General features: G+C 38.5%; 1 protein-coding gene across 1 annotated transcript in view; it reads left to right on the top strand.

Annotated features, from left to right (window-relative positions):
* Positions 1-16,213, top strand: part of LOC103267972 (gamma-2-syntrophin-like) — a gene marked incomplete at its 3' end in the record, with an annotated part of 134,744 nt that overhangs the window by 84,711 nt on the left and 33,820 nt on the right. The window contains exons 5-7 of the mRNA XM_021716261.1: positions 4,153-4,282; positions 6,222-6,260; positions 11,909-12,025. Of these exons, the coding sequence (XP_021571936.1) occupies positions 4,153-4,282; positions 6,222-6,260; positions 11,909-12,025 (286 nt within the window). The remainder of the gene's footprint in view (positions 1-4,152; positions 4,283-6,221; positions 6,261-11,908; positions 12,026-16,213) is intronic.

Below are 16,213 nucleotides of genomic sequence, written 5' to 3'. Positions count from 1 at the left end.
ATCTGTTTTCAATTTTCTCTTTGAAACTCAAAAATTCTTTAAGGATGTGAGGAAATTCTGGAAGAAGGGTATGCTTTTCAAAAATTATTGACGTGGTCAATCCTTGACTTCCCCAATGTTTGTATCTATCTGGGAGCTGGCTTGGTTTATTCTAGGGTAATGCCGGAGCACTAAGCATCCTCCCTTCACTTGGTGTAGCTTTTACTCTCTGATGATCCTTAAAGTCTAATGTGTGACTAGAAAGGAACAATTTAGGTCCTGAGCATAAATTTTAGTTCTGATAATGACATTGGCCATATGAATAAGATCCTAAAAAGCCAGAGTAGCCTCCATGACTCATGTGTAAGCAGTGGAGCAAATGTGGCAGAAAAACTCAAAAGAAAACATTAAGGAAATAAAGCCACAAAATTGAACTGCAAGATACAAACCATAAGCTACCATTCAAGGGTGCATGAAAATAGATTGTATAATTGACACCTGTCAGTATATATTTTTTAAAACAACAAACCAAAGTATGAATTTTCATTTCATACTTTATTGATATGTTGGTTTATCTATTGTCGGCATTAATGTCAACAACTTTCACCATTTCTATTAATTTGATATTTAATTTGTGCTGCTTTCTTTGAGAAATTACCAAACAAAAATATTTGTGTAGAACTTATGGGCTTACAAATAACTTTGTTCACATTATCCCATCTGTTTCTCAAAATATTTCTATTCTGTGGTAAGACTAGCATTTTGAAGTCCATCAAAAGGATAAAGAACTGCACTCCAGTCTGGACGACAGAGTGAGACTCCAACTCAAAAAAAGAAAAGAAAGCAAATTTCAAGGTTACATATCTAGCCTGCCTTACATAGCTAAGACACGAACATGCTGGGACTCAAAACTCATCCCTTTTCATTACGGAACACAAATATCTATCCCCTGTGCATGTCTGTGAGCCTCTGGGGCTCAAAGCCCATTCACTGCTTCAGAGGTGCAACCTAATGATCTTTTTCAGGACCACTTCATTAATAAATGGTCATTAATGGCATATAGGTTCATGGTCTCTCTCCCCGTACCTTATTCTCTCTCTGCACCAAATATAATGCAAATAGCAGGAAGAAGAATGAGACTAGGTACTCTTTGTCCCTTTGTGCCACTACCATTATGATAATCACTACAGCACTGATCATAGGAAGAGTGCCCAATATACCATTTTCAATGCATTTGGTACATATGTTGCTAATTCTGCGGCTCAGAAAATGTCAAGTACCTTGCCTGAGAAGACACTGCTAATGCAGACAAGCTGACAAAGCTGTGACCATCTGTCTCCTACACATATCCTTATATATCTGACAAAGCTTCACTGACTCCCAATACAGAGCTCTCACACTCAACGCTGCCCATCAGGTCTGGGGCAGAGACCCCACACTGTCTGTCCTCTCCCCATTCGCTGCCCTTTAGCTCCATTCATTCCACCCACATCAGCTCCAGTCCTGACACCAAGGAGCAGAACCAGGTTAGGGATGAGGCTGAGGATCAGCCGCAGAGAACAAGCTCTTCTGAAAGAAAGCCAACATGGAGGTCTGAGACAGAGAAAATCAGGGGAGGGACATAGGAAACTGTGGGGGATTCTTCTTGGTCTGAGTGTTGGTTGCCCAAATATATTTAGTGTAGAGCTGTTTATTGAATGTACTCTTGCAAGCTGTATGCTTTTGTCTGTGTGCAGTAGATCAATAGAAAACATATCTAAAATAATAATCTCTGATTTCTTTGTTTTGGGAACCAGGGAACTTGTCTGTTGTCAATAATCTACTTGGTCCAACTATTTCTTTTAATGTTAAAGTAATGCCAACCTTGTTTTATATATATCACACAAGTTAACATTAACAAGTTGAGAAATGTTGACAATGACTCAGAATTTAGTTATCACTTATTTTAATGAGAATCGATACATACCTGAACAAAAATATATGGATACAAGTCTTTCAATATTTAGTAAGCACCTAATTAATGTGAAGTATCATGCAATGTGCCTAAAAATGCCTCCCAATATTTTTAAAGTGTAAAGATTAATTTCTTATAGCAGAAACGCAGAGATCAAGGAAGACCTCACAGGAAATGATGAATCATGAGGTTCAAGATTTTGGAAATGAATGGGTTCCCCAGGAAGATGAGGTGAAACAGTAGATTAGATTGGGCTCTGTTCATAAAAGTAGACACAGGGGCTGCCTTGCTCTTTCCCCACACAGAGGGCCTTCCTTCTTGACCTTCTCTGTCCCTTTTGGCTTCACACAGTCACCTCCACCTTCAGTTTTGTCTGCAGATCACTGGGTTTTCAAAAAGTATCTCATTCATCACCTTTTATACTCCACTAGGTAGAAAGTCAAGTAGAAGTAAGTAAACCTTACATTCTGATTCAAGAAATGCTAATAAAGAAGGGAATGACCCCTAGTTAGGAATATCTGCTTTTAAAAATAAGGGCCGTTAGCCGGGCTCGGTGGCTCAGCCTGTAATCCCGCGCCTTTGGAAGGCTGAGGTGAGTGGATCGCCTGAGCCTGAGGGTTCAAGACTCGCCTGGGCAGTGAGACCTCATCTCTACAATAAATCAAAAAATCAGCCGGGCGTGGTAGCGCATGCCTGTAATTCCAGCTACTCGACAGGCTGAGGAGGAAGGATCGCCGGAGCCCAGTAGGTCGAGGCTGCGGTGGCCGGGAGCAGCCACTACACTCCAGTCTGGGCGACCGAGTGAGACTCCAACTCAAAATAAAAATAAATAAATAAGGGCCGTTTAATCAAAGGAAACTCTGGTCTAATAGTTTCAGCTCGAAAACTACACAGGACTGTGTCATCATGTCTTTGTGTCCTCCTCCTTCTCCTTCATCCCCTTACTGCTTAGCAAAGCAGCAATGACACTCCCACCTGAAGTCTTATTAGAACATAAAGACCTGTGCTTTTATTTATTTTTTTTTTAATTTTTACTTTTTTTAAATTTTTATTTTTTATTTTTATTTTTTGAGTTGGAGTCTCACTCTGTCGCCCAGACTGGGACAGGCGCGGAATTACAGGCTGAGCCACGGAGCCCGGCTTTTATTTTTTATTTATTTATTTATTTTTGAGTTGGAGTCTCGTTCTGTCACCCAGACTGGAGTGCACTGGCCACTCCCGGCCACCGCAGCCTCGACCTGCTGGGCTCCGGCGATCCTTCCGCCTCAGCCTTCCAAGTAGCTGGAACTACAGGCGTGCGCTACCACACCCGGCTGATTTTTGATTTATTGTAGAGATGAGGTCTCGTCAAGTTGCCCAGGTGGGTCTCAAACTTGCGGGCTCAGGCAATCCACTCACCTCGGCCTCCCAAAGTGCTGGGATTACAGGCTGAGTCACCAAGCCTGGCCAGACCTGTGCTTTTAAAAAGTGTATTTGTTTTGTGACATTTTTTTACCCTTTGGCTATCTACTTAAGGCCATGAAGATACAGCTCACGTGAATTATTAGGCATTACTTTCTAAAGAAAAATGCACAGAAATATACTTGGCGGTCCTCAGTTGCCAATAGTTACATGGAATGATTGTTTAAAAAGACTTTGTGTGATAGGGGAGTAGAGCTACTGAATTTGAGACAGTTCGTCTGCTGTTGCCAAAAGCTTGCTGTAGTTGGGTTTGTGGCAAGTTTAAGATGATGGAAAAGAGTGAGACTATCCATCTTCTGCAGAGGCGTCACTGTCAGTCAGAAGTGCCATACAGTCGTGGAGTGCCATCAGCACTGGGCAATGATGTGCCTGACCTCATCATTGTCACCTCATCAGAAGCTTAACATGCTCTCTCATAAATGACCTTCAATGGAATTATTACTGAGAACGTCGGAGTTACTGAAAGAATCACTCCAAAATTTCGAGAACATGTGTTCTTTGTATGGATTGGTTGTTTTGTTTTGTTTTTTAATTACTGAGGAAATTCAGGTTTCAGCCTTAAATTCAGTAGACGAATTTAATATACCGAAACACATTAGCTAAGTGATTGCAGTTGCCTGCTGTGTTTTCTATGGCACATGATAGACCAATGGTGAGCACTCAGCAGTGGGGCTGTATGCCTGGAGGTCTGAGGCTAGCAGGCCAGGGTTCCTCCCTGTGCTGGGCCTTCTTGGATCTTGTCTCTTCCTCCTCTGCAGGTTGAATGCCTTTGAGGTGTTGGCCCTGGATGGAGTCAGCACAGGGATCCTTCAGTTTTACACAGCCCAGGATGGTGCTGACTGGCTGCGGGCGGTCTCAGCAAACATCAGTGATCTGACCCTTCAGAATGTGAGCACAGACCTGAGACATTTGGGTTCTTCCCAGCTAGTTCTGTCTTCCTTCTTCCTCTCTGAATCTCTCCCTCTCTCCCTCCCTTTCTCTTTTTCTCTCCACACACATACACAGAAATACTTGTGAGTACATAATTTTTTATATATTTTATTCCAAATGCATTGGTGTAATGCGATATTTGCATTGGGAAACCTACTTGGCTAAAAGCATAAAGTCATTAAAACATTAGGAAAATTTATTTAAAAAGTATAATTAGGCAAAAATATTGCTTCTCAAATGTTCACCACAGTCCTCTGGAAAAGAAAAAGTGTTCTGTTTCCTTGAGTGATGTGTTTGGTGTTCAAAGTCAACAGGAAATTTTAAAAATTAAAGAAATGAAAAGAGATGGGGTGGTCGTGCATACTCAGTGAAGCATGAAGTTCCCTGAAGCAGCAGCTGGATGTGACGCTGAGTGGATGGTCACAGCCCTGGAGGCCTACGACAGGACCAGCCCTGTCCCAGAGGAAGCTCTTGGCCAGTTTTCTTGTTCTCACTTCATCCCAGTGGACTAGTTCTCCATCTGCACCCTGATCCCTGCTCTGTTCCAGGGTGGCCTGGATGCTAGCAGAGTCTGGGTCCAGCCCGCAAGCCAGCCAGACTCAGGGCCCCCTGCCCCAGCACCTGCCCCATCCACGCCACTGCCCACTTCTTTCTCTTCCTGCTGGCTGCTGTACAGAAGCTGACTGAGCAAGTTCAAATAGTAGGGGATGCAGCAATGTGTGAGATTTTTATTCTAAATAACTCAGGGGCTTCCTTTCTGTAATTATGTAAGGAAGTATCAAAACCTCCTAAGCACTTAGTTTTCAAGTTTGACCTTTTAAATTCCCAAGTTATCTGAATGGATAAAAGGGGAAAGAAAGGATGGTGCCAGATGTGTTTTTGCAGAAATGCTTGTGTCAACGAGAGCCCTTCAATTCTATTTGATTTTCTCACCCCACCCCTTGCTGGAAGAGCAGAGAAGTAGAAAACCCAAAATACTTCAGAATAGAAATGTGGACTCAAAGCCATTCTCCAGCTGTGTAGTGGCAAGCCATGTTATTCTACACCTCTGTTCCCTCACTGGTAACATTGCGGACAATAGCATCTACCTCCCAGGTTGTTGGGAGGACTAAATGAAGCAAAGAACATACAATGTGATCTCTATAGTCACTATTCCAGTAAGGACTTACTGTTACGACATTATACAGGTCAGACATCATTTCCCCACTTTTTCAGATATAAAAATTTAAGCATCAGTTTTCCCATTAGCTTTACTTACATAAAATGCTGATATTTGAAAAAGAATAATTAAAATATAATACTGGGCAACCGTCTTTTGGGCTCCCTACTGCTGGGGGAGCTTTTCTGTCTTCTTGATAAACTCCTACTTTCTCACCAAAAAAAAATGTGATATTAAAGTGAGGAGAAGTGCTGCCATGCTTGGTTTTACTTTGGTTTGGTTTTCAGAAAAGAAATGTATTACTGGCCGGGTTCGGTGGCTCAGCCTGTAATCCCACGCCTTGGGAGGCCGAGGTGAGTGGATTGCCTGAGCCCGAGGGTTCGAGACCCGCTTGGGCAAATTGGCGAGGCCTCATCTCTACAATAAATCCAAAAAATTAGCCGGGCGTGGCTGTGTGGGCCTGTAGTTCTAGTTACTTGGAAAGCTGAGGCGGAAGGATCGCCGGAGCCCAGCAGGTGGAGGCTGCAGTGGCCGGAAGCAGCCACTGCACTCCAGTCTGAGTGACAGAGTGAGACTCCAACTAAAAAAAAAAAAAAAAGAAAGAAAGAAATGCATCATCAAATAAATCCATTTCCGGGGCAATTTGTGTGGCTAATTTCAGCTGTCAGTGAGACAGGTTGAAAATTCTGGCAAGAAAATACTTGTGGTACTGACTTCTTGCACCCTCTCTCTCTGCAGATGAAAATGGCGAATAAATGCTGTTCTCCTTGTGACCAGGTAGGATCCGTATTTTTGACTTCAAAATATAACTGAACTCCAAAGCAACCTCTTTCTTATTTTGAAATTTAATTTGAAAATTTTGGCAGGAAAACATTTGCCCATTTCAGACTGCAATTTGGTGGTCTCTGCCCTCTCCATGGGAAGGAACTCTATAAAACTGTTCATTTACAATGGAAATAGTACATGGGTGATCGTTCTGATCTCCTGTGTGCCATATATGGGTGACCTACCTACTGGCTGTTATATTTTGCAAAGAAACATGATTTTTAAACAATGATGTAGTTAAGACTGCTGAAGCTGAGAGGGGTCTTATCATGAGGACATACCTGTGTAATTTGAAATCTTTTAAGTATTGTGTTATTTTCGTAGATGAAATTCTTTATTGGAAAACTGCATTCTTAGGAGGACTTTGACCACAAGGTGGGCAGGATCCCACCTGTCAAAACACCTTTTCCCCACATTCAGGCAATTTGTTCATCTCGAGCCCCGTGTTCTGATCTTGTCCTACAATCAGGAGGATAGCTACCTTTTTAGTCACCATCAACTATTAATATGCCTAATGTTCTAATTCAAGGACTGCTCATTTTCCTGGGTCAATGAGGGCCTAGAGAAATTCTATTATAAACAAGTTGTTTAAATATCGGGCAAGTAAACTTTTAAGCCACAATGTTATTCTTGTATTTTCTTTATAGTAAACTCACAGTTTAAACTGTAATGCACGTGTAGACTTTTTATTTATAGTTCATTAGTTTTCTTGTTTATATCTATTATAGGTTTAAGGCAGCATGCATTGTAAATTAAGAAAACTGAAAAAGCATGTTCAGTTTGCTTTAAAGAGTTCATATAAATACATTTGTTATACAACTCACATTTCTCTGAAAAAGTAACTTTTAAATAGTGCTTAGCAATCATACTTGAATTAAGACGGAAGACATTCAGAAGAGAGATCCCTGACAATAAAATGTTTACTGAAAAGGGCAGGAAATTAGGGTTATGTTTTAAATTAAATCCCTCTAGTTAATGTTTTTAAATTAAAAAAGAAAAAGCACTAGGAATTGTTCTTCTTTTATATTTATTTTGTTATTTTTCTAAATTTATCAATACCTATGTTTATTTTACATAGCTAAATGAGAATGGTTAACTATTTTATGTTTAGTATTTTCATGAATTTCTTCAAATTAATATAGGATTTGTTTCATATTTTTATACATAAAATATTATTTTCCTGCTATCCTCTGTGTTTTTGAAACAAAAATTCTCAAACATTTCCACTAAGTATATACCACTCTATGATTCACACATGAAACATATTTTCTCTTTATTTATCAAGACTGGTGGGATAATAGGCCACATTGGTGCTGTTGTCTTCATGAATAATTTACTATTTTGAAATTTGATTTTTATTAGCACAATTAAAATTAGCAAAATGTCTCATGAGAGTAAGGATAACAGTCCTCTACTGCATACCCTGATTAGCTCTTGTAACCATACAAACCAGTTTTTTCAGTTAAATGGGGAAGCCATCTTGTGGAGAACGTGACACTGGAGTGCACAGCGTTCATGAACTTGAGCTTTGTGTATTTTAAAGAAGACTTTCTATTTTCATAAGTGTACTGGAATTACTGCTCATGTTGGAAAGAGCACTATTCTGGGAATAATGTATGTAAAGAAAAAGATAGTTGTGTAGTTATCATCTGATGGATGTTTAACTAATTATCTTGACTGATTTGGGTGAAGAGAAAAGGACTTTCCTATAGAAATGGCATCAGAAAAGATAAACGAAAATATACTTCTTTATTATAATGGCTAAATCATATTGATTTAATTAAAGTGATACAATCAGGTAGGTGTATCTAACAGTGTAATATGCATTTCTTGGAACATGTAATAAGCCATTAGAAAATTCATATTGTAAAAGATAAAATTACCCTCTTTGAAAATTATTTATGAACTTCATATACCTAAAAAAGTTTCATAAAGCAGCCAATGTTTCCAAAAATAGCAAAGCTATAACTTATTATTTGCTAATTATTCTAGGCATAATTCAATTACATATGGGATTTAATGAAGTTCACATCCAACTAATAGATATTTTAGATGATTAACAACCTGAATCATCGCTATCTTGGCCAGAACAATGGCTCTTTATCATTCCTCACTGTATAATTTTCCTTGAACTATGTGCCAAACACTGGGTCAACCAGATATGGAAATGAAAAGTGACAACCAAACACCATCCCAGTCCTGGAGGAGAAGAGAGGACATTGGGGGAAAAAGAGGGTACAGCACGCTCCATCCGGCGCTCTGGGTGTCTGGGTGCTTGCATGTCCCACCCAAAACTGAGGCTTCATGGAAAGAGTCACTCATGCTGAATGGGAAGGAAATGGCAATTCTTTCCCTTGACTAAATTATTCCCCTAAAAGATGGCTTGCTGCTGCCTTACTACACAAAGAATCCCAAGTTCTCCATTTCTGCCAAGAATAAAAAATTGTAGATTTTTAGCTTTTGACTCACCCTTGAGCTACCTATAATATAAATCTCTCTCTCTCTCGTGCACACACACACACACACACGCGCGTGCACACACACGTACACACACGTGCACACACACACACACACACAGACACATGGTCTTTGGGTATATGACTTAACCAATAAAGGAAAAAACCCAACAGAGTTTGCTCTCCCTACAGGCAAAAAAATAAAAGTCTTTAATCTTCCTACTGTGTATGAATTTAATTAGGCACAAATTCAAGAGATCTCATTAAGATTTCTCACCAGAGAAAATATCTGTTTTACGAACTTAAAGACACCTTAAGTCACGTTGCCAGAGACCTGCAGAGGGGGGTTTGGATTCCACTACCTAGTTGTTTCTTCCTGGATTGGGATTATTTTTTGTCCCCTCCCCCTTTTAATTTGGTGGTGGAACAAGGAACTTGGTACCACTCCTGGTAATAAGTATAAGATCAAACCAGATTTTAGAACTTGCTGCTGGCTCTTAAAAGTCTATAATAATTTAGACTTCTAATAGTTTCTCCCATTTCCTAGAAATTCTGTAACTATACTTAGGTGGTGGTTAGTGAAAGAAAGGCCTTCCACTCAGACATCCTGACAAGTCCAATAAGCATTCCTGTGCCTGCTGCAATTAAACAACTGCTGACTGCTCATAAGGACACAGATTAGGATCTTCGTGACCAGAATTGGTCTGTGAGATCTCATCAGATACTCAGTGTCTCTTAAGGACCTTCAGCAGTATGCTCCGGTATGAATATAAGATAACCAGGGCAACTTGCTCAATGCGCTATGTCCAGTCTTCACAGAATGGAGGCTTAGCTCTTTCTGAACAAACTATAGCCATCATATTATTTTCCTTATTGTGTGAAAGTTGCTGTGGTAGCAATCTATTGTTTTTAGTAACTTTCAAATTAATCCTATCTTTTTTCTTTTTTTTTGAGTTGGAGTCTCACTCTGTCACCCAGGTTGGAGTGCAGTGGCACACTCACTGCCACCCCAGTGTCAACCTGCTGGGCTCTGGTAATCCTTCCACTTCAGCCTTCCAAGCAGCCAGAACTACAATCACACACACCACCCACCATGGCTGGCTAATTTTTTTTTTTTAATTGTAGAGAGGAGGTCTCATCAAGTTGCCCAGGCTGGTCTCAAATCCACAGGCTCAGACAATCTACTAACCTTGCCCCCCCCCAAGTGCTGGGATTACAGGCTAAACTACCAAGCCCAGCCTTAATCCTATCTTAAACTATATAAATCATTGCACTCATGGAGTGGTGAGTTGGAATTAAGTAATCGCACATTAAATTCCTATTAATTTTAGAACATCAACCATCTGCTTAATTAGCTAGAAAAATGCATCTTTTTTTTTTCAAAAATGATAGGTGAGCCCTCTTGCAATTTGCAGCATTATAAGCAACAAAAACATATCTATATGACCCAACTAGACAAAAGGGAAAACATCAATTAGTCAGATATTTTACAATAATATGTAAAATATGTTTGACTTCCAATTCAGAAGACATTCAAGGAGTAAATTACATGGTAGTGGTTTTTGCAAAACATTCATACTGTCTGAAGTGTCACCTACCTGCTAGAACTTTGTGAGGGGATTTCCCCTGGAAAATTCTCACACTTATGTGAGTTAGGTAATTTGAGCTACATTTTATGGTAAAAAATGGAAAGTTCAGCAACATTAAACTTGAAAGATCCAATGTGAAATACAATTGTCTTACAAACTTGTAAAATTAAACTGTAACTGTAACAAAAAACAATCACATTGATATGGTTCCAGAGTCTTCATGGGACACAAGTAAACCCATAAGGATATTACAAGTTCATGATCCACCGGAATATTTGATTTACTTTAAAAAGTTCTGTATATCTAGAACAGCATGGTAGACAAAATTGAAACTGTGATGCATTAGATTATTTGTCTCAACCCTCAAAGCAATAATGATGTTAACTGTTAGCTATGTGACCCCTCTCTGCAGAACAATACTCCTTAATTTTCTCTTTCCATCACTAGAAACACTGTAGAAATGAATTTTTTAAACCTTTCATCTAGCATCTTGACTTCCCAGGAAATCTTTCATCAAGCTTAAGAATGAAAACTGTCAGTGGTTTATCAAGCAAGAAACTGAAACAGGAAATGCCCTCCCTGGAGCCTGTGCTGGTTGTTACTAAACTCACCCAGGTAGCTCCCACCAAGGACACCTTGCATGTACACAGGGCTCACAGACCCAGGGTGCCTGGGTCCCAGGCTGGTTCCCATCTTGAAGTTATTCATAGGTCAGTGTCATTGATGAAGTAGCTGAGATCTCTGCGATAATTTATTTCTAATTTAAAAAATTTTTCAAGTTGTTTTAAATTTGTACTTGTAGGAATATGTAAATTAATTCGTTTCCCTTGAAGTGGCAAAATTGGGAAATGAGTAAATTATAAATGAAATTACTTCTACCACTTGCTGCAAAATATGTGCCACTTTAAAAAGTTAGGTAAGACAAGGATTTTTCTTAATATTAGTTTGAATTCTTGCACTGAATTCCTAAATTGTTTTACTATTTCCATTATGTTTTTGAATCATATTCTGACTTTTATAGTTTGCATTTCATACCATGAGATTTAAAATATCCAATGCTATTTGTAAGAATCTAATATTATTGCATTTATTTTCACTATTGTTAGGAAGTTAAACTGTAAAGAAAAGCAATCATTTTTTACAGATGCCAACTTACATGTTTACTATAGAAATGGAAAATATAATTAGTTGCTTTATAACTTCATAGAAAAATCTGAAATATTAACACCTAATAAAGTGTAATTCGATACCACATTTTTAACCAGAAACTTTAATGCAGCTGAGAAGTCCAGCACTGCCCAAAACTGAAAGTATATAGAAGTGTATATATAAAGCCTGGGACAACACAGAATTGGACTTCTAACCAAGGTGTTATTTATTATGTCTACTTGACTTGGAAATTGATCTGGACATCTCCAAATTTCCTCAATCTACTGATTTTAAGTGTGGAAAGTAGTAGAAACATATTTTGTTCAATGTGTTTAACTTTCTGCTCCTGTGACTGTATGCTCTTATTAAGGCTTGGTTTTTAATTTTCAAAGGTTTCCCTCTGCAGGTTGCGCATATGGGGTGGGTAAATGAGAAACTCCAAGGAGCCGACTCCTCTCAAGCCTTCAGACCTAAGTTTCTTGCACTGAAGGGCTCCTCTTTCTACGTTTTCAGCACTCCTCCGGTAAGGATTCCTGTGAAATTCCATGTGGGGTGTGAGGGTTGTTGGTGAGGCTATATTCCCATAAGAGAAGCAGCAGTTAAATCTGGTGTTTGGAAGAAGACAAAGACAGGAGTGCGTGGGACAGGACAGCATCCATAAGGATGCTGCTTATGGATTCACTGCCTGTCTCCTGCTCTAAATTCATACATTAATTCATTTTTTCAACTCAAATAGCTATTAAGATATTAAATAGTTTTCCTGCTTAAAATATCAACTAATTTGGAGGGAGGGATGTAGAAGGCTCTATAGCTTAGAGCATCAATTATCCCGTGTAGTTGAAGAATTCCAAAAACAAACAGAACACTTCTCTATAGATCTTTCCAATTCAATGACTGAATAATAAAGTTTAAAAAGGTATTATTTCCTTTATATCTTCCAAGTTTTACTAAATTAAACTATATTATGTAGTTCCTAATATAAATTTAATGCTGAATGCTGTGGTTCTGCAATTTTATTTTTCAGTTTCCTCCCAAACTAGCCAAATTTAATGCAAATAACTTTGCCAGGAAGTTTATCAATTAAAACAATGTTAGTATTGGGGAGTCTGAACATTAAAAATACAAGCAAACAAACAAACAAAAAATCTGGCAGTTTCACACACCTAAAAACTTTATTTTTTTAAATTTTAAAGATGTCGGGAAGGTGGGGTACACCTCATCAACAAGGGTACCTGCACAGTGAATATTTGTATACCTAACCCTGAATTGTACCCCACAATTTAAAAATAAAATAAAATTAAATTAAATTTTAAAAAAGATGTGGGGTACAATTTAGGATTAGGTATGCAAATGTTCATTATGCAGGTACCCTTGTAGATGAGGTGTGCCCATCCTTACCCTGGCAATTTCCCTCAACTACCAATCCCACCCCCTCCCCTGACAGTTTCCCACTACTGTCATTTCCTTTCTTAGGTATTATGATAATTGTTCAAGGTCCACTTATGAGTGAGAACATATGGTACTCTTTTCTTTGTTTCTGTGATAGATCACCGAGTATGATAGACTCTAAATCCATCCAAGTTGCTGTGAAATCCATATGTTTGTCCTTCCTTATGGCTGCATAAGGGTCCATTTTGTATATGTACCACATTTTTTAAATCCAGTCCAGCTTCGATGGGCAGCATGGTTGGTTCCTTATTTTTGGTATTGTGAATAGAGCTACAACAAACATGGGTGTGCAGGTATCTTTCGTAGAATGATTTGAGTTCCTCTGGGTATATTCCCAATGGGGGATTGCTGGGTCATATGAAAGATCAATTTCTAGTTCTTTCAAAAATCTCCACACTGTCTTCCAAACAGGTTGCAGTAGTTTGCATTCCCACCAGCAGTGCAGAAGCATTCCTTTTTCTCTGCATCCTTGCCAACATCTGTTGTTTTTTGTTTTATCAATGATGACCATTCTTACTGGGGTTAGGTGGTATCTCAGTGTGGTTTTGATTTGCATTTGTCTGATGATGAGTGATATTGGGCATTTTTTCATGTTTGTTGGTTATTTGTATATCTTTGTTTGAGAGATGTCTGTTCATGTCATTTGCCCACTTTTAATGGGGTTGTTTGCTTTTTCCTTGCTGATTTCTTTGAGTTCTTTGTAGATACTGAATATTAGTTCTTTGTCAGATGTAGAATTCCGAATATATTCTCCCATTCTGTAGGTTGCCTATTTGCTCATTTGATTTCTTTTGCTGCCCGTATATCTTCTTTTGAGAAGTGTCTATTCATGTCTTTTGCCCACTTTTTAATGGGGCTGTTTGTTTTTTTCATTTGGTGCATTTAAGTTCCTTGTAGATCCTAGGTGTTAGGCCTTTGTCAGATATACAGTTAGCAAATATTTTTTCCCATTCTGTGGGCTGTCTCCCTACTCTCTTGATGGTTTCTTTTGCTTTGCAGAAGCTTGTTAGTTTGATGAGGTCTCACTTGTCTATCTTATTTCTTAAAGTATGGGCATTTAGGGTTCTGAATAGGAATTTGTTTCCAGTTCCAATTTCCATAAGGATATCTCCTGCATTTTCTAAGATTCTTATAGTTTGAGGTTTTATGTTTAAGTCTTTCGTCCATTTAGAGTTAATTTTTCTGTATGGTGAAAAGTAGGGGTCTTGTTTCAATCTTCTGCATGTGATCAGCCAGTTTTCCCAGCATCATTTACTGAATAGGTTCTCCTCTCCCCAGTGGTTGTTTTTGGAGGCTTTGTCAAGATGAGTTGTTTGAGAAATTGAGACTTTGTTTCAGTATGTCTATCCTGTTCCACTGGTCTATGTGCCTGTTCTTGTACCAATACCAGGCTGATTTGATTACTGTAGTCTTATAGTGAAGTTTGAAGTCTGGAAGAGTAATACCTCCTGCTGTGTTTCTTTTGCTAAGGATTGTTTCAGCTATTTGTGGCCGTTTATGTTTCCATATGAATTTCTGTATTGTCATTTCCAGGTCTGAGAAGAATTGTTGGTAATTTAATGGTTATTGTGTTGAAACTGTAGATCTCTTTTGGGAAGATGGGTATCTTAACAATGTTGATTCTTCTTATCCATGAGCATGGACTATTTTTCCATTTGTTTGTGTCTTCTTGGATTCCTGTGAGTAGTATTTTGTAGTTCTCATTGTAAAGGTCTTTCACTTCTCTGGTTAGGAAGATGTTGAAGTATTTCACATTTTTTGTGGCTATTGTGAATGGGATTGTGCTTTTAATTTGGGTTTCTGCCTGCTTGCTGTTGGTGTATAGAAATGCAACTGACTTTTGCACATTTATTGTACACTGAGACTTTGCCAAAGTCCTTTATCAGTGAAAGCAGGTTTTTGACTGATTCTCTTGGATTTTCAAGGTATAGGACCATATCATCAGCAAAGACGGATGACTTGACTTCCTCTTTCCCTATTTGGATACTCCGGATTTCCTTCTCTTGTCTAATTGCCCGAGCTAGGACTTCCAACACAATATTGAACAAGAGAGGTGAGAGTGGGCAGCCTTGTCTTGTTCCAATTTTTAGGGGAAATTTTTCCAGGTTTGTTCATTTAGCAATATGTTAGCTGTTAGCTGTGGGTTTATTGTAGATGACACTTACTATTTTGAGGTATGTTCCTTCTATGCCTAGTTGTTTGAGGGTTTTTATCAAGAAGGGATGCTGGATTTTATCAAAAGCTTTTTCTGCATCTAATGATATAATCATGTGGTTCTTGTTTTTACATTTGTTGATGTGTTTAATTATATTTATGGTCTTGCTAATGTTTAACCAGCCCTACATCCTGGGATGAAGCCTACTTGGTCATGGTGGATGATTTTTGAGATGTGTTTTTGGATCTGATTTGCTAGACTCTTATTGAGGATTTTTGCATCTATATTTATAAGGGATGTTGGCCAGTCGTTCTCTTTTTTTGTTGGATCTTTACCCGGTTTGAGTATCAGTCAGATGTTAGCTTCGTAAAATGATTTGGGGAGAATTCCATCTTTCTCAATTGCCTGGAATACTTTCAGTGTGATTGGTATCAGCTCCTCCTTGTATATTTTGTAGAATTCTGCTGGAAAGCCATCTGGTGTAGGGCTTTTTTTTATTGTAGGAAGTTTTCCTCTGACAGAATCAATTACCTGGGTTGTTACTGTTCTATATTGTGTCTCAATATCTTCTTGTTTCAACCTGAGGAAGTCATGTGATGTCAGAAAGTCCTCCATTTCATTTAGGTTATCAAGTTTGCTTCCATATAGGTGTACATAGTAATCACTGATAATCTTTTGTATATCTTTGGGGTCAGTTGTGATTCGATCTGTTTTATTTCTTATTCTGTTTATTTGGGATTTTTTCTCTCTTTTTCTTGGTCATTCTGGCTAGGAGTCTATCAATCTTGTTAATTCTTTCAAAGAAACAACTTTTTTGTTGTTGATGTTTTCTATGATATTTTTGTCTCCTATGTTCTGATTTGGGGCTCTTATTTTGATGATTTGGATTCTTCTATTACAGTTGGGGTTTTGGGGGTTTCTCTTTCCAGCTCCCTTAGATGATTTGTTAGGCTCTTCACTTGTGATCTTTTTGTTTTCTTGATGTGTGCTCATAGAGTTATAAATTCCCCTCTTAGAACTCTTTTCATGGCATCCCAGAGGTTTTGATAAGATGTTTCTTCATTTTCATTTGTTTCCAGGAATCTTTTAATTTCTGCTTTGATTTCA

The sequence above is a fragment of the Carlito syrichta genome, unplaced genomic scaffold (genome assembly GCF_000164805.1).
Source record: "Carlito syrichta isolate Samal-C Ts95f unplaced genomic scaffold, Tarsius_syrichta-2.0.1 Scaffold308649, whole genome shotgun sequence".
NCBI lineage: Eukaryota > Metazoa > Chordata > Mammalia > Primates > Tarsiidae > Carlito > Carlito syrichta.
Note: the sequence above shows the minus strand (reverse complement) of the source record. Positions and strands in the feature narration are given on the sequence as shown.